Below are 24687 nucleotides of genomic sequence, written 5' to 3'. Positions count from 1 at the left end.
TCTTTTCTAATTTAGGCTGTGATACTTGGCAGTAACCAGGTACTAGCTCTATGTTACATAGGGCTACCAATAGTAGGTCCCAACATATCTTTCAGTGTATGTAATTTGGGTCCGTTTGATTGAATATAAGGAGACCGTGGAGCCACTCTTTTCAGTGCCACTCTATTTGGCAGTCATGGACCAGGAACAAAACAGCAGTGTTGAGCGTGTCAGTGTGCCCTGTAAGGGTTTGCTGTGGGAGCCTGCTGTAAAGTTTTCTATGTACTCCCGACACGTTTGACACTTCAAACATGTCAGACCCGGAATGTTGCAGTTTATTTCCCTTTAACTGTGATTTTATTAATAGCTCTTTTACATCAGTGAATACAGACTACACACTCACGCATACATACACACCACAGGCTACAGTCAAATGTTCCACAGACCTGCAGCTCATTAGATTCAGTCATTGTGGTCACACACAGTAGCACTGTGATGTTTCTCATCACGTCATGGTTACACCACTGCGTCAGCTCCTACAGGAGCCCAGGAAGATTTAGTATTTTCCAATTCAATTCAGCTGTAATCACCACTGCTCCACAGCTCTGAATCCACTAAAGATGTTTGTCCTCTGCCCAGTGTGTAGGTGATCTCCATGACTTTATTCTTAAAGGTCATACTCACAAATTGGACTACATACCAATACCTGTGCTAAAATAATGAATCACCGTCTTTCTTCAGTACCACAGGTGACCCTCAATGCTCAACTGTCACAAAAGCCTTAAGATGCACTCCTTAGTAAGAGCCTGTTCAAAATAGAACCAGTGCATTCTTTACCACCCAGCCACCGTCATTAAAGCATTACATGGAGCCACAGTAGGGTTTCATTGTCAGGCATTAAATACAGTGACATGACAATGTGCTCAAAAAGGTAAGCTCTAGTGCTCTTATCACACCTGGCATAAACATGAATATGTTGGGTTGATGGCTCAGACTACATTCAGAGGTGGTCTGGGATGCATGAGGCCACATTCTTTTAACTGTGAATGTGACCTGGGCCACACTAACGGACCACCAATTCACCTGACATCCTCTATGTAAGACGTGTGTGTGTTCCTTCTCAAACAAATAAAGGTGAAGAAATGGAGTGCCAAACATCTTGAGCAATATGTTTTTTGCCTGGAGCTGTGAACACACTTGCTGAACACAGAGTAACCAATGTGCTTGTTAATACCAGGTCTGATCAGAGTTCTCACATAAAATCTGAAACTTCACTTATCTGACTAAACAGGAGTTTATGATTGACAAATTCTTGTTTGAGGAATTCAAGTGAGGGTAGGTTATTGTAAAATGTTATAAAGTACATGGAAACAAACAAAAATGGCTTTAACATAATATATATTGCACAAATACTGCAATCCAGCCTTTGTCCTGGATGTGTTTGTTCACATTTTGTTCTGGTGAAGTCATGTCCCTAGAACTGACTGATCGTTCACACTGGTCCAACAAATAATTTTTAATTTATTTGATCTTTTATTTATCTTCATCACAGCAGGAAGAACAACTAAGTATTTTATAAAAGTCTCTCTGGAGAGTCCACATGTTATAGTTTAATGCTGATTATCGCTCTACTTTGGACTGAGCTCACATATTTTATTTTATTTTTCATAATCCGCATATTGACGCTGAGTGGCAGAGGATTGTTTCATGGAGTGATACAGTTTTAAGTTACCAAGTTTTAAGTTTTCCTAAGCAGTCACTCTCTAACTTGCTTTCTGTTCAGCACAAAGGAGGAGGGGTTGTGGCAGGCCTGACGTAGGACTGATCAACATACACATTTGAAAAGTCTAACATTACAGTCAAAAAATATTTGACTGTAGGAATAACATGTATGCAAGTAAAAATGTTCCTCCATGTGGAACTAATAAAGGATTATCTTAAATTCAGAGGATAAACCCCCTAAACCAATCAGTGCTCATGATCTTGAATTGGTGGTACATATGAAGGGGCTATTGTGAGAACTGTTGGGTTTCTCTAAAAAAAAGTCTTGACCTTCTATGTAGAGTGCCCTGAGATAATGTATATTATGATTTGGTGCTATACATAAAAAGATTTATTGAATGGTGGCACTATTAGATTTGACAGGCCAAGCCCCTCACACAGTTTGTTCGATTGACTTGAAATTTCCCACACAAGTCCAGCTTAATGTGTTCTACTATAAAGTCTCTTGGATCAGAAGTGTCTGTCATGATTGATTTTTGCCAATTTGCATAAATGTAAAAACAGTTGTCACAAATGCTTTGTTTTTCAACCCATCAGCACAAAATTCAATAAATAGCATATTGAGACTGAGATATACATTCCTTGCTAAAAAATCATGGCTGTTAACCATAAAATTTTGCCACGGGCGGGGCTTAAAGGGAAAATTACCATAACTTTTAGAATATTGGGCCAATCATCGTGAAACTAATTCAATATGTTTATATCGTATTGGAAAAGAGGGGTGCTTAAGCATTTTGAATTTCACCCATAGGGAGCACCAAAAACTTTCCTATTGAGCTGCTTCCTGTTATTGAGCCACCTGTTCCTATTGAGCTGCTTCCTCTTATTGAGCTGCTTATTCCTCTTATTGAGCTGCTGCTTCCTCTTATTGAGCTACTGCTTCTTCCTATTGAGCTGCTTCCTCTTATTGAGCTGCTTCCTCTTATCAAGCTATTTCTTCCTATTGAGCTGCTTTCTCCTATTGAGCCGCTTCTTCCTTTTGAGCTACTTCCTCTTATCAAGGTGCTTCCTCCTATTAAGCTGTATCCTCTTATTGAGCCACTTCCTTCCTTTTGAAACACTTCCTCCTATTGAGTGAATTAAGGCTTGAACCCGCTGATTGCCGCTTGAGGCTATATTTGTATTATTAAACTTATTGAAATTGTTTTTATTTTACTACATTTTTATCCCAATCCACCTATCATTTTATGTCTTGCTCTTTATCCACATGGTATAGGGACTGCTACTTCTGTGGTAGCTGTCAATCTGTGCTGCACATTGTGCATCTACCTGGAGTGAAATGTGATATATAAATAAAGATTTGCTTGCCTGCTTTCATTGTGAACTGTGTGACTACATTTTGTTAAACATACATATACTGTATGTTCTGAACTTGCAGCCCCTTACGTCTGACATGGTCCAGACTGGAATTGTTCCATTGTGTCAAGATATGATACTACTGACAGGTACTGTGTATGTATGTCTGTGTGTAAAGTCAAAATATGTCCATTGGCCTGACACAAACACACACTATAAAGGGACAAACTTGGATTATGATGAATGTTGTGTCACATTGAAGAGTCATTCAGATTAATAATGCAAATCTTCAATCATGATGAAAATTAAGTTTTTGATGCAGTGCAAATGTTGACACTATGAACAGGTTCAGCTTTGAGTGTGTGGGTGTGTTTGTCCTACTCTTGTGTTTCATTAGAGTCTCCCCTCACAGCGAGTATGTGTCCTACATCATCCCAAACTAGTTTCATGTAACATTTGCTAATCTCTCAAAAGTAAACACAAATGAGGCCAGCTAAAACATAAAAACACCAACTAGTGTCTCCCCACGCCTTCAACAAAAAGACAGACTGATAAACAGATAGTGAGGTTTCACCTTAATTCACTGAGACTCCCTTTAGACCAAGAAGGAATGGGACATGCTACAGTTATAAAAAACAAGGACAGGGTCCACCTGCTTAAAAAGAAACCTGTTAAACAGCTTTAACTCATCACAGTCTTCCTTCCCTCCACCTCCCTTCCAGTGTGTGAATTAATATATTTGTAAGACTTCCTTTTTCACCTTCCAGCCAGGTGACTGGGCTCACTTTTTTCTAGTCAGGCAGCAGTGCGGACATCCTCATTCCAGGACTTAGTCATTGCCGTAGTCCCCACTACCGGATAAGCGGTTGCTGAGGTCAGCCCCCCTGACTCCAAGCAGCTGCTGGTGAAGAGGTCATCAGGGTCGTGACACTTGAGCTGTGAGAGTGGCTTTATCAACAGGGCCATTGCAGTGTGCTGGTTCTGAGGCTTCTGATCGGCTGACTAAGAGGTGACTGTGTGGCCTTTGTCTTGTGTAGGGCTGGTGATTGGGTCTGTTTAAGTAGTGGGTGGGTCCGAGCCACAGTGTCTCTGCCAAAGGCGGCTTGTAACCCTCCTTGGAACCTCAATCTTCTCCCACACGATTGGTTTCCCTTTCAGGGCTGCTATCCTCTACAGGGAGGAGAGAACAAGACATTCCTTTACTTAACTCAGACATCTGCCATTTACTTGATACTACACTTCGCTACAGCCACTCTTTTCATGATTAAATAATCATGAATAGAGTGTTATTTGTTGTGTTCTGACTAAATTCCCCTTTGAACAGAGGACTATCTGTGTAGGTTTGAAATTAAAATGACTAGTCCAATCGTAGTATAAAGCAGCTGATGCAACTGTTCCCCTCCAGAAATGGTTTAGGACATTAAAAGCGATATAAAGAAAACCTGTTTGAAATAATAAATTGTCTGATATAATTTTTCCACAAGAAAGTTCAGTTATCATTAAGAATATTACAATTTATATCTAATTCTGCTCCATCACTGAATTATCAAGATTTTATGAGTATGCATGATTGTTTGATTCAAAAGTTGAAAAGTGAAGTTTCAATTTTGAAATGATAGTTTGACAGAGAGATGTGTTACTTAATATATTATCTTTTAAACATTGGTTGTATAAATATTCATCATGGTCAGACTTCTGAAATGCTGCTAAAGTGCGCCCCCTGCTGGGAGAAAAGATAACTATGGGCATCCGTTGTGAGTCTCAGTCTCAGTCGGACTGGAGACTTCATAATAACTGTTCTGCAGAAGATTCATTTATTTAAGTTGAGCTGTGGCTCATGGGGGTGTTGTCCACTAACCAGAAGTTGGCAGAACAATCACCGTCTCCCCTATTCTGCATGTTGAAGTGTACTTGAGCAAGATACTGAACCCCAAGTTGCCCCTTTTGGTTATGCAGACAGTGTATGATTGATGCATGACAGAGGAAGTGCACTTAGATGCATTGCATGAATGTGTGAGAATGGCAAAACTGAACTGTAAAGCACTTTGAGTGGTATAAATACAGACCATGATGACTGAATGTAGTTGCACAAATGGGGTCAGATTAGAGGTTCATTGTGCAAAGAAGGACTAATACAATTTGTGCTGAACACTGAAGTAGATGTCAGAGAGAGTTTCTCAGATTCTCAGAAGACAGGACTGATGTCAGATTGGGGTTATGGAGATGACATAACAGGGGGTGTCTTTGTGAGTTGTATGCCTTGTCTGACGCCCGGATGGTGGTGGTGGACGGTTCCTCCTGGCGGTACCTCCTGGTGATTTGTCAGTTCCTCCTCTAGCTGCTGGGACTCCTCCCTCATGGCAGACAGAAAGTCAGCAGGTGACTGGCGAGGAGGCATTGATTTCTCCCCGTAGTTATAGAGACCTTTCCACATTCTAAAGACAATAGAAAAATAGAGAGATTATAATATTTAATAATATAATACAAAATATAATATATCTTATATAATATATATATATCTTATTTGTAGACTATGTCTGACTGCATAGACACACAGGAGAGCTTTCTCTTTTCATAAGAAGGGTAAAGATTAATATTAAATGTTTTTGTAAAGTAAGTGTCTTAAATAAATAAAATATGCACAATATATTGCTATACTATTACTATATTTTGAAATGAGAATAAATAAATAGGTCAGCTATATTTTTTTGGTCTTTACAGCTGTCAAACACATATTTATCATCCTCCCCTGAACTAAGAATAGCATTATAACTGTGTATGTGTCAGAAATACCCGGTTCAATTCAATATGTAGCACTCAATCATTACATAATTTGTCTCTAGGCACATTACATAGTAAAGTAAAAACCATAAAAATTATAGAGCAACTCAAAAGTTCCCACAAGGAGCAAGCACTTTGGCAAATGGAGAGAGAAAAAAAAGCTTGGTGGGCGGCCATCTGCCTTGAGTAAGGGGTAAGAGAAGAACAGTGGTGGAGTATAGGTCAATGGAAAAGAGGGGAGAGAAGAGAGAGAGACCAAGAAGAATTTTGTAACCATTTGTGTTGCCTCTGGTGGTCAGTTGTTCACAGTGGCTGTGAAAAACTGACCAGCTCACTGCTGATCAGCCTCAGCTCTGCTACTCATTTTTTACACCGGATTTATATTGAAAAATGACTGAAAGAGTGAGTGTCAGAGAGTGTGTGAGTGTCAGAGAGTGTGAGAGTGTGAGAGAGTGAGAGAGAGAGAGAGTGAGAGAGAGAGAGAGAGAGAGACAGAGAGAGAGAGAGAGAGAGAGACTGACTACTGCTCATCACCTGAAGTTCTTGTTAATTTTTAGTATAACTACAGCCTTAAGTTGCCTTAGTACCTTGCCATCTACTCACTAATATGTTGATTGAGGGGTAAACTTTGTTAGAGCAGAATCCAATACAATTGAAGTAACTGGTGACCTTTTCTTCAGATGTAATACAACAACAGAAAAAACATAACAAGCCTCCATACTACTCGTGTGGTGTCATCCAAGTGTCCGCAAGCCCCAGCATTCATATTTGACTCGAAATGTCGTTTACATCTCGAGTGTAGCAAAGTGAAGCTAGAGGACGTTATTTCAATTGTATCAGATTCTGCCACAATAAAGTTTATCGCTGAGACCCCTAAAGTGTTTGGTAGTTTTGAATCCACCAAACACTTGAGTCATGACATAGTGGTGACTAGATAATGAGTGAATTTTCATTTCTGGGTGAACTATCCCTTTAAGGTTTCAGGTATGAAAGTACAGTATTTCCAAATATAAAGGTAAGAACTGCTTGTACTCAAATAAATACCAGTACTATACAGTATGAAGCCGTGCATCTTCTACTCCTGCAAATATTCCAAAAATAAAACTCTAAAAAACAAATAAATAGATCAAGTCAACAGAAACACTGGAGTGCATTTATTTTGAAAAGGGTAATATATCAATAGTGTCCTCGCAGCAGTAGCTGCTCCAGCCCGAATAATAATAATAATTGTTATCTGGATCCTGAGTGAGAGATCCCTGCAAAATATTCATTTAAATTTTATTTGTATAGCACCAAATCATAACATACATTAGCTCAAGGCACTTTACATAGTAAGGTTGAGACATTCTAAATAGAAACCCCTAACAGTCCCTTCTATGAAAAAAAATAAGGTGGGTAGAAAAGAGGGAAGAGAAGAGAGAGGGGGGTGGAGGGGGAGAGAGAGGAGGGAGACAAGAGAGAACCTTTTTACTTCAGTGACTCACTTGAAGCAGTAGGGTGTGGTGTTGGGTCTCAGTACACCCTGACTTTGACTCAGATCTGCCTTGTACAGGGGGTTGGTGTACTCGCCTCTGTCCTTCCACAGGTGAGGCCACATAGAGTGACTCCGCTCACGAAGCCTGCATTCAAACCAAACACACAATCCATTAATACAATTATTCAATCTTTGATACTGCTCTGTAACTTTTGTGTTCTCTAGCTATAAGAATTGCATAGCGCCCCTGGCTCAGGAGGCAGAGCAGTGTCCACTAACCAGAAGGTCAATGTTTCAATGTTACCTTGGCTTCTCCATGCCGATGTGTTCTTGGGCAAGACACTAAACACTAAGTTTACCCTGTGCCGTGTGTAAGTGATTTGTGATATATAAGTGCTGCACATACATGTACTGTATGAATATGTATACTGTAAAGAGATCTGAGTGGTCATCAGGAGTACAAAGTGCTACATAAATACAAACCATTTACCAAAGTTTACTCCCCTATATTTTTAGGTGATTGTTGTTAAGGAGCTGACAGACAAAATCTAGATTTTGATCCACTATTTATCTATGTTCTTGAGAGCGTCATCCGAGTAACTTCACTCAGCATTGCATTTCCCTGGGTTCAGAGACATACACTTGCCTCAATATAGCAGTTGCCATCTGCCTCTCTTAACTTGTGAATTGTCACCGGGGCAGCGTATAGCTCACCTGGTAGAACTGCCACCCCATCGAGGCTCAGCCTCACCAGTAGTGGCCCGGGTTTGATTCCAACCCCTGTGCTGCATGTCTTCCCCCACTATCTGTCTGCCCCCCTTTACAGTTTGCTCTCTGTTCTTTCCAATTAAAATAATAAAAAAGCCCCCTAAATTCATAAAATATAATAATTGTGAATTATCTGGAAGCTCCACTGCCCTTTTCTTCAAAAACATGTAGAAAAGCAAAAGACTTCAGTCCAAACTGCACCCACTTGGGTCCTCAGCAATCCACTCAGCATGTTTAAACTCAACCAGATGGGCAAAATAAATAAAGACAGCAGACACATTTTGAAAAATGAAAAGGACCTAACCTTTAGAGCAGCCGACAGACATCCACACCAACGTGCCACAGATTTACTGAGGACAGGGCAAATGTGATGGCAGTAAAATAAATTGCATCATTGTCCTGGGTCACCAATAAGGTCACACTGTACTGTTTTTTTTTTGCAACCTTATTTAACTGCAATGGAATTGGATATTTTGAGATAATGTGCCTAATGTAATGTATCCTTAAGTATCCTTTTAAAATCTTGTTTTTGATTACCCAAATCATTATTTCTTTCTTTCTTTCTTACTTTATAAACAAAAACAGTTTTTGGAATTTCTACATCAAGTTTACACACATACAAAAATATACTATTCAAGAAGTCAGAAAGGAAAAATTTAAATATTTTCAGCATCTGCAAAGACCCTATACAGCCCGGCCACACATCACCAAGTCCAGGGGAAACAACCAATGAGCCATGCACAGCTCCACTAAGTCAAATTTATTTTAGCAGGTCTTTCACTCATTTATTGCTCCTCTCTGAGTCTCTATTATTCACGCTGTGCACTGAAGCAACTGCATCAAGCCAATCCGAACATGCAGCCATCTCTTCCGGCTCTCCATAAATTGTCAAAGTTTACAAATTCTGTTGTTTTTACCCAGTCTGAGTTTACAAATGTATCCAAGTGTGTGTGTATGAGAGAGATAGAGAGAAAGAGAGAAAGTGGGCAGCGGAGTCAGTGTGTGTATCTGCGCCATTACTTTCCCCTCACATTCTGGGATTATCATAAATAAGCTATGCAATTCTTATATATACATAGACATATATACATTTACACTCATACTGATGAATTTGACCCAGGACAAACATGATCACTACAAGTTTCCATAGTAGAATTGGGTCGGAAGGAGGTGGACCATGATTAATGTATAACAATAATATAACATTGACTAATTGACAGAAAAACCTCACATCAGGCGTCCCAGCTAGGTGCGGTGCCCTGGGTAACCATGACAATGGGCAGTATTTCTGGTACTAAAACATTCCATGCACCTTCTTAAGGGTATATGTTTTAGTGACAACAGGCAACTCCACCGTAGTGGTATACATCAACCGCCATGGCGGTACACGATCGCTGCAATTGCACAAGATAGCTCTGAAGATAATCATGGGGAGCAGCACCAGACTCTCTCTCAGAGCGACACATGTGCCGGAGGACCAGAGGAAACACCCTCTAAGGCTGTGGCTGAGTGGATAGAGCAGTTGTCCTCCAAATTCTAACCAGAAGGTTGGCAGTTTAATCCCAGTCCTCCCCATCTGCATGCCGAAGTATCCTTGGGCAAGATTTTGAGTGGTCATCAAGACTAGAAGAGTGGTACATAAATACAGTTCTTTTACCATTGTAACATACAGAGAGTGGAGCTGGTGGCATTTCACCCGCCTCCACTCTCCACAGGGGAAGAGAAGTGGCCTAATACACTGTGCCCAGTGTGGGCTGTGCATGTCATGTACATGAGTAGAACAGCCCGGTTCAGGTGATCAGCAGTTTGTGTCCTGTGCAAATCTCCATAAGGGAAAGCCATTGTCCCACCAGAGGCTGTCTCACTGGATTGTGAAGGCTATATCTCTCGGCTACAGTAGGTAAAGGTAGTAAAGGTATGTAGCCCCCTTCAACATTTGAGGGTGTAGTGACCTTGTGGGCTCTATTTAGGGGAGTCTCCATACAGGACTCACACTTTTTCAAGGTTTTACAGATATTCAGGCCATTCTAGTACAAACAGTGCTAGAGGCAAACACATCGGGGTCCAGGTAATGTTTTTTACGAGATTTAAGCAATCCGGGAGTGATCTATATCTCTCATAGTTAAACACTGAACGATGGGTAATAACATAACATAATCCCTGGTTCTTTGGTAACAGAGTGAGGTGTTTCACATCATGTCCCTCCTTGCATTGACATGGAAAGAAACTGGTCTAGAGTGATTCAAAAGGGGCTGTCCAACTGTGATAATCGGAGGGGGTGGCCCCCTCACACAGGTCGACCTGTCTGTCAAGGCACAGTTTTGTCACGCCGAGGCGATTTCCCATAGTAAAGCATCTCGCTGTGATATCAAAGAACCAAGGATTATGGTAAGTAAACCATTGTTTCTTTGTGGCAAACATAATGTAACAATTAAATATCAACTCGTAGCCAACATGATATTCACTGCGTTAACACAGGGTTAGGGTTAGATACACAGATAAGAAATGTCGACATTACACTTTAGGATTGTGGGTACTGTAGTACTTCTCCTTGACATGATGAACAAAACATGTTTTTCCCAAAACTTAGGTATTTAATGTAGGTATCATACAGACTTGTGGCTCTCTCATCGATTGTGGTAAGTCTACCTTGGAAAGTTATAGCTGAAACTCTTTAATTAGTAAATAAGATTTTAATCCTTGACCACACTGCTGAGCTCTATTTTAAAATAAAGACTAACTTCTTTAGTCTTTAGTGTCTACATCAGTCCTACCTCATATCCCTGCGCTCCCTCTGGCAGTTACCCAGGAAGGTCCCGTACTGACAGGAGTACACATGTGAGTGTATGGCAATGAGGAAGTGTTCGTTGAACTCAAAGGCACATGGGAACTGTTCTGACAGCTGCCACACACACTCCAGGAACTGGTCAATGACAGGGGATACCTCTTTGGGATCTCCATCCAGGTGGGCGTACCTGCAGGACAGAGTATTCACATTACTGCACACCCCAACACGCTCTTCAAAACATCCTGTACGCTGACTTGTTATCTTTGATGTACAGTATAATACGTATATGTGTATAATAATAACAGTGATTTTCTATCTTAACGGACACTTTAACTTGCCTACAAGGGCAGCCATGTATAATTTGTGATATAATTCATATTTGTATTTAATTATTGTTAATTTTAAGTTTTAAGTTTAATCATTGTTTTAATTATTGTTTATTTTTGTTGAGATGTAATAACAGACATAGATTAGTAAAAAAAACATACATATGTTGGCTTCACAAAGTAACTAGCACCCTTCAGTTTATGCACACTGTATTGTGTTGTAGATTTAATTGCAACTGAAACTATTACCCATCAAGCTACACTCAATGACCCCTTATGATAAAGTGAAAATCTTGGACAGAGCAAAAACTGGACAAACTAAACACTTTTGCATTTTTATGACATCTGAAGTTCACCACACGTTCTCTTTCATGTTTGGAAGGGGAGAGTGAGGTGAGGGGCATTCAGCGGCAACATGCAACTTCACCACTAGATGTCACTAAATGCTACACACTGAACCTTTAAGCAGTTGTTACAACACTGAGGAGTAACCACAGCAAAGAGTCTTTTTTAAATGAAAGATCTTAGTTTGTGATTTTTTATCAATTAAAAAAGTATTAAAATAAATATTTATTTCACTATGTCATTGTGGCTTATTGAGTTTAAACTGATAAGTACCATGGGGTCTTTTATCCATTTAAAATTAAATCTACAACACAATAAATTTAAATCTGCTAAAAGTGAAGCCACTGCAACCTTCCTCCAATTCAAGAGTGAGTTAAGTCTGAAAACACAAACAATTCACTTCAGAAGTGGCAGCTCTGTACGATTAAACCGCGTTAAACGACTGGATAAGATCAAAAACGGTATTTGGCCGCATCATTGTGATTTTTGACTTACCTATAGATTTGTAGTCTTAGAAATCAATATCAACTTAAACCATTTTCTCTGTGTTTCTGACTTTCTCTACCTATCGCACTCTGTTACAGTCTGTCTTTTAGTTTCCAAATATAAACTCACAGAACTACTTCTGGATTCCTTTCTCTGCTATCATTCTTTTCCAAACTGTGGCATCAGTCACAGACAGTAACCAAAATAAAGCTCAATTTTCTGTTCATTAAAGGCCTATACATATTTTATTGTTGTCTAACAGGAAACATGTGATTTAAACTGGCGTTTCCCATTTGGAAAATCAAAATGTAATCGGATCTGTAATCTGAGACGAGCTGCGTCGAGGATGGCTGCTGTGTCTCAAGCGCAAGCATTTGCACCACTTTTTAATTTTTTAATTTTATAAGTTCTATTTCATTTTTTATATTTTCTATTCTATTCTATTCGTCTGAGAATGGCTAAAGGGGAGCCTGGGACTCAAGCATTTCTTTGCCAGCAAGTGCTAAATGTAATTTATGCATATGACAATAAACCCTTGAATCTTGAATCATAGCATGCATGAAATTAAACACAGTTATTATAATTACATTGCTCTGCAGACAGTAACTGACCTGTGGGAGAACTTATGTCCAAAGGAAACCCAGTCTCTCTCTATCAGCACCTAGAAGGGAGGCAAACAGAAATCTACCAACTAATTCCACAAATCTCTAATCCACTTCTCACTTGGCATGTGTATTCTTTGTGGTCATGGGAAGTGCAGTACAGATTTTGGTATGATTTGGACAAACAGTTCAATATTTATAAAAAATGTATAAACGTGCAATCAGTGCTTGGTAACGATCAGCTCATGTGTGTGTGTTGGTTGGGAGGGTTGTGTGAATGAAGTATGAATTAATAAGTATAAAATGGGAGGAAGGAAAAAAACCTTTGACACAGCCCAGCTTAAGGCAGGAACAAATTTCTTTCAACTCCTTCTGTATAAAACGTATGAACATGGAATGAGCACAAATTGTTGTTTCACTGCACAGCCGACAATGGAGACTATAAAAGAGCTGACTTTGACGCGTTAACTTATAGAGTCTTGAACCAGCAACCTTCCACTCACTCTATATATACAGTATTTACACACTAGTGACACTATGGCCTCAGAGTCAGTTCATACAGTGTGTGTCAAACTAAAGCCCATTATAGAGAGTACACAATGTGATTAAGTGAAATGTTTCATCTCTTTTTCAAGAGGCTTCTTCAGTTCAGTTTGCTAGGTCTTGTTCATAAAGAACAGATTCATATGTTGTGGCCCGAGTAATTTATCCCGTTCCAACGATTTAATAAGTCGTGGCAATGCACAATTTTATCCAGAAATGTCACCAGAGGGGCTCTGTGATTATGCATGTACCTGTTACAATTTCAGTTTTCCAAAAAACTAAAGAAATGTGAATATAATTCAAGTGTAACATTTTATCATATTATCACCAGTAGAGGTAGAGTGGAATTGTCTTGCAGGGGCAGGTCTCTTAATTGGAGAAACTAATTCCTTTGGGTGGATGATGGGCAGATGAGTCAAGCATACATGTGTGGGTGTATTATGTGCATGTGTGTGTTACCATGAGCCCTTTGATGGTTCTGTAGTAGGGATCCAGCAGTATACTTGCTACAGAGCAGGCCTGGGCTGTCCTGTCCCAGCCATCTGAACAGTGGACCAATACACTGACTCCTTCATCAGCTACCGCCTACAGAGGGAGAGAGAGATAGAGATAGAAACTGAGATTAAATTATTAATTTTAAGAGTTTAATTCACCTATACTGGAGGAGGTAATAGAATATAGTAAGGACATGAAGAATGTGGCTTAAACCAGGACAGTTTACCTGTTCACTTTTTCACAAGTAGTCAACACCTCGTTCCCAAAACAGAACAACTTCAGTCAGTGACCCTTCACAATAAGATACACTGCTTATGATGACAGGAAACACAATTGAATAAGGGAGTTAATGGTCCTAAATAATAACTTGAGGTTGTGAGGATTTGTGAGAGACAAGGATGGTTGCATGGTCAGACACGTGCATGCCTATAGTGTAGAAATTTACTGAGTGAAAGCCATAAGTAATAATTAGATTGAGGGTATGAACATGTTGATGAGTTGGGCCAGACACATGCTGAGTACAGTCAATAGTATGAATAAGATCAAGAAAGTCAGAGGCAAATTTGTCATTCTGGTTGTCGATATGAATATTTAAGTCCCCTAAAAGTACAACTTTATCATAATTGGTGGTAGTGATGGAAAGTAGGTAAGCAAATTCAGTCACAAAGATACCTTCAGATTTGGGAGGGCAATATGGTAAGGCAAAAAAGACAGAGAGGTGGGAAATAGTGAATGAGAGTGATTAAAATTACATAAAACTGCCAACATGAAAAGGTTTACATTTTAGTGTGACTTTATAAATGACAGCAAGCTCTGTCAATAGCTCCTTTTCCAGATTACATAGGGCAGTTCCAAAATGTACATGTGCCAGGAAATGCTTCAAGGAGAGGGACATCAGTATCTGACCAAGTTTCAACAAGACAAATAAAATCTAGATTATGGGTAGAAATCAAATCATTCAAAGGACTTATTGGCGATAGACCTTAGAGTCCATAGGCAACCATTAAAACAATTATTACTAGAACAAATGAAAGGCTTTGTCTTGGTAGTGATCAAGTCAGGTGGACTCCTATGCCTGCAAGTGCCAGCCCTTTTTTATGAGAAGAGCCGGAATAAGCAACACCTTTAGTGAGAGGTTAGCCAAAAAATCATCATATTCAGGTCTGCTTTGTGGTAACTTTTCAGCAGAGACACACTGAAGTCAACTTCTGTGCCTAGTGTTAGGTCATGGCTCCTCAATACCAAGGTAAAAGAGCCATGGGGAAACAATCATGCTGGTTTTAGAGAGTTGAATAGATAGAGGCCATTCAGATGTAGCTTTTGTCTTTTTATCCAATTAATCGAAAAAATTATCAACAGGTTAATCGATTATCAAAATAATCGTTGCAGCAGTCCCACAGATTACACTACAGGATTCCGATGGAGCGGTTGTGGAACAAATCCTTGCCTTGGATTTGGCTCCAAGCCTGGGCCAGGGGTCCTCAACAAGAGCCGAGCTGACAGTCGGCGGCTCTGGCTCTGTAGAGACAGGGGGACCAAGCCTGGGAAGCATGGTGTTGTGGCCAGGAATACAGGAGGCCTCGGCGGCCATTTAGTACAAGATTCGGTCATTGTTCTGAATCTGGTATAGATTGGAAATCCGACCTTCGAGTTCAGCAATTTTTTGACTCAGCCGAATCAACTGCAGTCTGGAGGAAATGTGGTATGGATGTGTGTTATAACGGAAGCCTTTTGTGATGATTGAGTTGGCACTTGTTTGGGTTGTGTAGTAGTGGCATTGATCTGACAACTAGACACGCTGTTCAGGCTGCATTTCCATGTCTACGGTGGTCAATTCCTTAGGTCTTCACAAGTCAAGTCTGAAGTTGATAAGTTGAGCAGTTTTCAGGAAAGTGAGAGGGAATTTATATATATAGTTCTATAACCCAATCAGACAGTTCCAGTATTTAAAGTGTGTGTGTATGTGCTTGTGTATGATTATGTCTGATTGTGTACACACCCTGGCAATGAAGACTCCTGCATCCAGTATGGCTTTAATGTGTTTGAGCCAACCCGAGTTCTCCAAACCCCACAGGAAGTCAGTCATTGATGGAGATCGCATTTCACCCACTGCATGGAAGAAATAGAGAGAGAGGAGGTTAACAAACAATCAACCAAACAAACACACACGGGAACATGAACAACATGAACACCACAATATATTATCAAAGGAAGTCTGTGCATTAACTCTCCTTGACTCTGCTGTTTCCCTGTCTCTATCTTACACTGCAGCTTTATATTATTTCCTCAACACAAAAAAACTTCTTCTTACCGTCAATGATTTTCTGCTGGCTACTCCTCATCACGTGAATGTTTTCAATGCCGACGAACTGCAGCTTGATGTTGGTGTAGTGGTCCTCGTTCTCATAGCCTTTACCTGCTGCTCTATTTGCCATGGCATTAAGCTGGACACACAGATGCCACATGTGAAAGTGTGTGTGAATGGCAAAAACTGTACTGTAAAGTGCTTCGAGTGGTCATCAAGTGGACTTGAAAAGTGCTATATGGGTGTATGTGAGTGCCTGAATAATGAGGGAAGGTGTTACCTTGGGCCTTGTATCCACCACATAGATGTAGTCACTACCAGGGTTGGACTTCATCACAGCCTGAAGCATCATCTCATCTTCCTGACAACGTCCACTGAAGCCTGACAGTGGTTGACTGCACCGGCACACTGCTGCCTTTAGGGTGACATATGATCCACATCATTGTTATCGTCAGTTTTATGATTACAATCATATTAATCTTTTTATGTGTGTGTGCGTGTGTTCCTGTACAAACGCGTGTGTGTGTCACACTGACCAGTGTGTCCTGGTGGAAGTAGGACAGAGAAGGAAATCGTCCTCGACTTCTGAACCTTGAGCTACCCACAATGATGGCGGGTGTTGCCGACTTTGGAACAAACAGCTCTGAGGGATATGTATCACAGACCTGGGAGGAAAGGAGCACATATTTAACCATCAAGGAAACAATAGTTTACAGTTGATGAGACCTTTCATTGTAAACTAAGGTCCTGTCCACCTTGTATGAGGGGAGAATTGTGAAGATGAAGACTACAGGTTAAAGATATGTTTATTTATCATCAAAAAACCACCATTGGGTTAGTCCATTTACAATATTTTATGCTTTACCAAGTTTGTTTGTGGAACTCAACAAGATGAAAGGTTTCTACTGAAGAATATTTTTTTAAATATCACAAATATAAAGGCAGCTGTGGCTCAAGCGGTAGAGAGGGTCAGGCAGCTTCAGTGAGGTGAAGAGCAGAAGAGGTGGGAGAGGCAGGCAGAAGGCAGAGGATCTGTGAGGGAGAGACGAGGGGGAGTTCCTGGAGCTGCAGCAGTGAGGAGGAGGAGGAGAGACTGAACCACTGGGACCAAAGGGACCAGACTGAAGGTACACAGGTTTGTGTTTTTATTATATTCCTACATGGTCTGCTTGATATCAACACAAAAAATACAACACAAAGGGCAGCTCTGTGTTTACATGTTACTGAGTAATGTAACTGTAGCATTAGCTGTGCAGTGCACGTCAGTTTTCTGACTGTCAGACACACCACTTAACATTAATTAAATTAATACTGTATAGGAATTGTTTGCTACATTAATATTTTGACTTGTAAACCTGTTGTTGTTTTACATATTTGGAATTAAAAACACATCTCAGCTTACAACCCTTAATCACTGCCATTATCATAGTCAACATAATAGTGCTAATAATAAAGCTGTTGTTTCTCCTTTTTTTATGTTTTCAGACAATCATTCTTATCTATGACCTTAAAAATGTCCCAGGTATAAAGCATATTCACTGCACTTAGCAGAATAAATACTACACTCTGTTTTCTATACGGAGTATATTTAATATAGTGTCCATGCATTAACCTAAACCTTAATCTCTTCAAAAATATTAATACTACTTGAATGACCTCTATTAACAAATCACAATTAGACTGACCCTGTATTCACTGTTGGCTGCTGTGGTGACCCACAGATTATTAGGAACTCCCATCCGCTTGTAGTCGGCCACAAGATCTACGAAACTCCAGGACTCTTCTCTCTCCTCTTTGTTCACATTGGGATTGAAGGACAGGCAGTACAGCTCATTGTACTTCTCTGAGAGAGGACAGGAGAGTCATTTTTATGGAGCTTTCCTGTCTTTATTCAAGAGTGTGGTCTTTCAGTTTGAGAGCATGACATGTTGAATTTATGTTCAGATTGTGTATTACTTTTCATCAAAACCCTTCAATTGCACTCAAATAGCCCCTGTTTGCACTTAAATATTCCCTGCTTCTGCTCAAACTGCATGCTTGCACTCAGATATATTGTTGCTTGCACAGATTTTCCTATGCTCCAGCTTCAGTCCTTCTCTGCACTGGGGCTGCTGTCTGTGCGCTCCTGAATTATCTGCTCTCAAATTTCTCTTCTTCTCTTGGATTTTTTGCCTCGATGCAGGCGTGTTCACTTGACTTCATAGTGTCCCATGCAGGCGGTTACTCTTTACCTGGGTTCGTCCACTCCCGCCCTCCACAGCTTTATTATATGGACTTCCCCAGCGGCTTTTTGATTGCAAGGGCAGGGATTTGATGAAAAGTAATACACAATCTGAACATAAATTCAACAAGTCATGCTCTCAAACTGAAAGACCACACTCTTGAATAAACATAGGAAAGAAGCTCTATACATTTAAAAATATTTTAAACCTTGTCGTTCAACTCACTCATTTACACAATACACAGGAACCCACTTACACACATACACACACCTGGTCGTGACAACCTGACCAATGAGGCATGGACATCCAAACCATCTCTCTCTTGTGGGATGAGGATCCTGAAGACCTGGAAGTCCTTGCAACGTAGGATCAGCTGACTTCCTGCAGGGATGGTGGGCAGCCTCTCCACACTGCTCACCATGCTGTGCAACACCTGAAACACACCAGGGGGTTGTGTACTTTATAATTATAGTGACTAAAGTAGAAGTAAAAGTAATTGAGTATGAGTAAAAATGAATCTCATAAAAAACTACTCAAGTAAGTAACTCCATTAGAGTGTTTTGCCTTAAGAGGATATTAATAGGTAATATAAAGTGCACATTAATTTTAATAAATAAATTTAACTAGGCAAATGCCACAATACATGCTGTTAAGCACTGTTTGCTTTCAAACATCATAAAATGTCAATGTTAACCTTATTAACGCAAGATGGGAAGATGCGGACATTCAAAAATAAAAATACAATTCAATAAATGAAACAAAAAAAATCTGTGTCATATAATATACATCTTCCAAACTAGGTGGTAAGATAAACAGGTATACAGATATATGCAAGTGGTGTTGTTTCAAATGGTAAATGGTAAATGGTTGTATTTATATAGCGCTTTTCTAGTCTTGAAGACCACTCAAAGTGCTTTACACTACAGTTTTCCATTCACCCATTCACACACACATTCATACATAGAGTGCTTCTATAGCTAGCACTTTTTGTTGTTCTATTGGGCAGTTTGGGGTTCAGTATCTTGCCCAAGGACACTTTGGCATGCAGATGGGAAGACTGGGGATCGAACTTCCGACCTTCTGGTAGGAGGACGACCGCTCTACCCCCTCATTGCCAGAACAAGATAAAAGACTATATATATATATATATATATATATATATATATATATATAAACTATCAATCAACATATCCCACCGAATAAAGTAAATCTAAATTTAAAATATGTCACATAAATTTAGTCATGAAATATGTACTAGTCTATCAGTAATAGACACTTGGCTCATTTTTTTCATTTATTAAAACCAGTTATTCAAACATCCATCCTTTGAATCAAGGTTTCGCCTATTTTCTCCACACACTGCATGGTTCACAGCTGAATAGATGGTGAAAATTATCTTCCACCACAGTTTTTTTTTTTTTAAATCTGTTGAATATGTCACAAACATCAATATTTGCAACACTTGCTCTACCACTTTCAAAGTAAAAGCACTCCAGCATTTCTGCTGTTTTTCTGGTTTTGTTGTAACAAGATTTTTATTGTTATCACAGGATTGGAAGATGCAGTTTCATAGTGTAGTTTCCTGGAAAGTAGTTGTGTATATAGCTGTACTTTTATTCAAAGGAATACAGTGATCACACCTAAAACCCTGTGCTGTGGACCCGCAGCAGATCCACAGCCTGTGAGAACAACAGACAAACGCGACACGCAGCAGATCCGCAGAGAAGCCAGTGTGGCCTGGGCGTTACTGTAGGGAAATTGTTGCGAAACTGTAAGGAAATGTGTAAAAAGAGTGTAAAAATGAATAAGTCATAGACAGAAAAGTAGCGAGAAGTGTGTGACCCAGTGTAACAGAGTAGAAGTAATCTTCTTTCATCATAAATGCAACTGAGTAAGAGTAAAATGTAATCTGCAAAACAACTACTCTCACACACACTAATATTCTCAGATGACAAACTTAACCTAACGTCAAGAGATGCACACAAACAAAAATACCACATTATTGTGTAATCTGTCTTGTGATCTAAAATATTCAGGAAGAACTGTCGACATTGGTTTGTGGGGAACTTTTCTAAGGGGCAGTAAAAGCCATTTGGTGAAGAAGTTGACGGTTACTTTAGCAACCATTTCTTTTTCTAAGCTGATTGAAATTTGTCTTCTCTGTTTCTGCAAATCCAATGTAGACAGTGGATGCCTGTTGGCTGAAATTGGACACCCTTGGATGCCTTTTTTATCTAGTCATGTCCAGTGGGAAGTGGCAGACTCCTCATCCTCCTCCTAGAAGACATGTAAAGCAGGAAGAGTCACAATACTCCTGCCACTGTCTTCAGTGATCTGTGTCGAACAGCTAAACCGGACTCAAATATCAGAAATCACCTGTAAAATATCTTTACATACAATATACTGTGCACAATGTATATGTATATTTATTATTTCATCCATGCACTATGCACCTTTGCAACAACTATTTAGCTTTTTTGTACATGTACATAGCTTTTGTTTTTGTCTTTGTTCTTGTTTATCTCTGTTTGTTTGTTTTTTTCAACTGTTTGTATTAAGAGAGCAAAGAAAAACCGAAGTCAAATTCCTTGTGTGTGTTCACATACCTGGCAATAAGAGTGATTCTGATTCTAATTCACACAAATCTGTCAGCATGTCTGAGGGATGTTTGCGACCAAATGGTTGGTAAAACTGTGCAATTTTATGCTGTCGCCAACATAAAACAAATATATTTGGCTGCAGCTCGTTCAACTTTCAAATATGGACAGCCTGGGATGAAAGTCTAGCAGGGTCAGAAACTAAGGATGACCATCTCATCATGTGACTAAGATATAGATCATGTCTGGGATGCTTGCTTGAATATCAAAGTTTATTTGTATATTGTATTCACAAATCACAATTTCTCTCATTGGGCTTAACAAGGTGCAACATCCTCTGCCAAGAAACGAAAAACTACCAAAAAATCCTTTGAACATAGTAAAAAAAGTAGAAACCTCCAAGAGAGCCACATATGAGGGACACTTCTCCCTGGATGGCCAGAAGTGCAATAGATGCCACGTGTAACTGAGAACCTCAGCAAAATAATAGTATTTACAACATTTATTGGAAGAAACAGTTTGTAACATTATGAAAACTAAAAAAATTGAGGAGTTATTGCTATTATTATAATAATTAATATAATTATTATATTCCTTTAACGAACGGGACACAGATCAGAGAGGAGGGCACAGACAGATTGATCCCAAGAAAACTTCTTCATTCTTCATTTCACTGTCCAGATGCAGATTATATATGAACACAAAGTTTGGTTTCCATGGTTAAGTGTGCATATAGGTGTTTGTATGTGTGTTTTTTGTGCACCAACGCACACAACAATTATCCACTACTGCTAATCCATGGAAAATGACAATGACAATTACAAAATTATGATAATAAAAAACCGTTGACTTTTTCTCAACAGTTACTACTACTACTTTACAACAAGACTGCTTGATTTACAACAAGACAGCTTGATATACAATTAAGATTACTGGCAATATCTCCCCGATTTAAATTGTCATTGCTGCTCCCTTCATCTCTAACAGACATTATCTTATGAATAAATATTTGAAACATTGACACACCTTTCCATTATGCTAGTAACAGTTTCTTCTTATCAATGTTGTAAATATTCTAATTGTGTTGATCTGTTCAGTTACACGTGGCATGTATTGCACTTCTGTACGTCCTGGGAGAGGGATCCCTCACATATGGCTCTCTCTGCGGTTTCTGTGTTTTTTTCTCCCTGTGATTTGTTTTTTTTTGGGGGTAGTTTTTCCTTACTCTTGTTGAGGGTTTAGAACAGGGGGTGTCACACCTTTTTAATCCCAATTGTAATAGTAATTTGTGAATAATGGGAATAATGATTGATTAACAACCAACATCTAATGACTAATGATTTACACATATTACCATTATAACAAAGATGTGATTCTTCATTGGTTACTACTACAGAGGCACAGATAGATGACACTTTATTCCTGAATCTCGACTTGCGTCACGGCCTATGATTCAATAGGTGTTTTTGTCATTCAGAGTAATACTTTAACCCTGGTGTTGTACTAATGTTCACTGCAACCATGTTGCACAGCTTAGTTTGCAATAAACATATAAAACTGCAGAAATCTCTGCAGAGGGCCTAACAAGGGTATATAGTTATATCTACACTAAATCTGTTTTTACATATACTACAGTTGCTGTGGGAGCGACTGCACAAGTATTTTTTTCTGTTCTTTATAACATGATTCACCACTTTATCTCCAAATATGCAAGTCATTTTGTTCTTGGTGATTGCATACATACAGGCATAATCAAATGCAGGTTACTGAATACAGTATGACAATCTATGTAGTGTAAGACATCTATTGTAGCACAGGGAAGTATGGAATCTCACTCATTTGATATTTCAACCAGGCAGTGACATGATGACATGAAAAAAACATACTCATCTATCATATTATTACAGTGGTAAACAAAAGTTAAAGGTAGTTATTGTGGTCCAGAGGTGCAGTGCCTTGTTTCCAGCTTACCCAGGTCTCTTTGCGTGTCTCAGGGTTGTTCTCTACAAAGATGGTGTGTGTGGCAGAAAGGTAAAGAGTCCCGACGCTGGCCTTTCTCTGGCCTGACGGTCGGTCCATGAGATGCACATTCTCCACCTAACGGAGCAACACACATACACATGGGCTTAGTGCCAGGGATGGAATGAGACACAGATTTAAAATGTGTGGCATGTCTGAAAAAGATGATCATATTGTGATAACAGCTCAAAGTCTCTCCTGGCATAACTCTACTGGTAACAGGTTACTAAATGACAGTTTGGTTAAAGTACACATAAGTTCTCTAGTTTGGAGTGTCTGCTTGTATCTTCTGGTATGTAACAACAAACCATCGTGCCCCTGTCAACTGCGGTCATGTATGACCTATTGGATGATGTTACTGTAATGTCATTATCAAACTATATTAGCTAATGATTATCCTGTTCAAAGCCAGACTATGATGGTGTGGTGAGGAGGAGTGTGAGGCCTTTGCCTGGCTGGCACATCGGAGGAAGATGGTGGTTAGCAGGACAATGCAACATCATGATTGGACAGATGTGTCATGATAGAATATATCGAGAATATTTATATTAATTAAATATTAAATATATGAATTAAAGAACAATTAAAAACGTAAAAATCCTGCGTCTATGGCAGAGGGAATAAATGGGGGAATATATGAACTTAAAGCCACATGCACCAGGTGCGTTCATGGCTACGTGAGGGATAAAGTGGAAGAGATTTGTATTTCCGTGGACACGGTGAGTAACTATTAGTTAATCTGTTATATGTGTCTGAAGAATGTATCAATACACAATGTGTTTTTATTATAATGTCTCATTTCAGAGGGATCAAACACCGTCTTCCTGCAGGTTGTCCCATTCACAGACAGACGTCAATTTCGGGGGGTGACCCCTCATAGACACTGATACATCGTATGTAACAGAGGCAGATGGAGGAGAAGCCCAGCAGAAGTAGCGAAGATAAAAGACAAGCGACAGAATGTCATTGGTCCTGAGATAAGTGTTGGTACCTTGGGCGTCCGGATGTGCTCCATCACTGACAACCAAAATGGTGGAGATGGAAAAGCAGTAGTGCGATCGGAGTCAGTCGCGTTTTGCTGTTTTAACCGTCAGTGCTTACATTCCTCGTTTCACGTCACCAAACGAGCTGTGTTTCCTTCGCTTTGCCATGGAATAATGTCAACGATGTCCCTATTGGTCTGTTCGGTTACCAGACTAGAATATAAATTGCCACCTCGCACATCTGATGGTGACCGGATCCCGCTGCCTCTGCCTCGGTACAGCTGTGTGCTGCACGACTGTCACGTCAACCATAATAAAACACCCAACTTCCGGTTATACCTTTCAAAATAAAATTCAAGTTTTATTAGCAGAAGCATATTCGTAAACCGCTAGTAACCATATCATTAGCAGGCGTGCCATTCCCATCATTAAATACTGCATGTTGTTTCAATGTCCAATTCAATGACACCCACCAGAACAGTGTTCAGAAGTCCATCACTGCTGGGCTGTTTATATCTTTTTTGGGGGGCCCTATGCAAAATCTTGTCTGTGAGTCCACCTCCCTATTTGAAGTATTCAAAAATATACAATAAACCAGCAACATGCTCTATAATCAAATGAGACTTTAAATAGCACAACAATCATCAGATCCTTCTTTCAATAAAGTTTTGATGTACTATGTCTTAACATTAGCTATGTTAGCATCTTCCCATACCCAGCCAGTGTTGACACATTAAGTCTTTTTGAAAACCAACCCAACACTAATCCTACAGAGTTATCGTGTTAAATTGTACAGTACTCAAGATTAGCTCGCTAATATTGGCTAGTTAAAATCAGTCATCTCAGGCCAGTGTCTTCATGTTTATACCAGATATATCTATCTTCTCATAGATAGT

General features: G+C 39.6%; 1 protein-coding gene across 2 annotated transcripts; it reads right to left on the bottom strand.

The window, feature by feature from the left end:
* Positions 1-313: 313 nt before the first annotated feature.
* Positions 314-24098, bottom strand: LOC109627732 (phosphatidylinositol-3-phosphate phosphatase MTMR7-like). Of its 2 annotated transcripts, none has more exons than XM_020084502.2 (14): positions 23800-24098; positions 22761-22886; positions 18463-18625; positions 17656-17813; positions 16507-16635; positions 16251-16385; positions 15977-16109; positions 15665-15774; positions 13630-13755; positions 12637-12686; positions 10855-11055; positions 7323-7457; positions 5317-5492; positions 314-4227 (listed from the first exon to the last, which is right to left on the bottom strand). In XM_020084502.2, exons 1-14 carry the CDS (start codon positions 23821-23823, stop codon positions 4181-4183), a joined length of 1713 nt encoding a protein of 570 aa, XP_019940061.1. In that variant the 5' UTR covers positions 23824-24098; the 3' UTR covers positions 314-4180. The 2 variants fall into 2 exon arrangements, with proteins under 2 accessions (XP_019940061.1, XP_019940060.1); XM_020084501.2 differs by having other exon boundaries at positions 5366-5492.
* Positions 24099-24687: the final 589 nt, after the last annotated feature.

This window comes from Paralichthys olivaceus, chromosome 8 (genome assembly GCF_024713975.1).
Source record: "Paralichthys olivaceus isolate ysfri-2021 chromosome 8, ASM2471397v2, whole genome shotgun sequence".
Classification (NCBI taxonomy): domain Eukaryota; kingdom Metazoa; phylum Chordata; class Actinopteri; order Pleuronectiformes; family Paralichthyidae; genus Paralichthys; species Paralichthys olivaceus.
Note: the sequence above shows the minus strand (reverse complement) of the source record. Positions and strands in the feature narration are given on the sequence as shown.

Bases quoted from the DNA above. Each gene is read 5' to 3' on its own strand.
- LOC109627732 (XM_020084501.2), bottom strand. From the start codon at position 23,823: ATGGAGCACATCCGGACGCCCAAG. The intron at 11,056-12,636 runs GTCAGTTACTGT...TCTGTCCTGCAG, and splicing joins GGACATAAGTTCTCCCACAG to GTACGCCCACCTGGATGGAG. The intron at 4,228-5,365 runs GTACCGCCAGGA...TCCTCCCTGTAG, and splicing joins AACTGACAAATCACCAGGAG to AGGATAGCAGCCCTGAAAGG.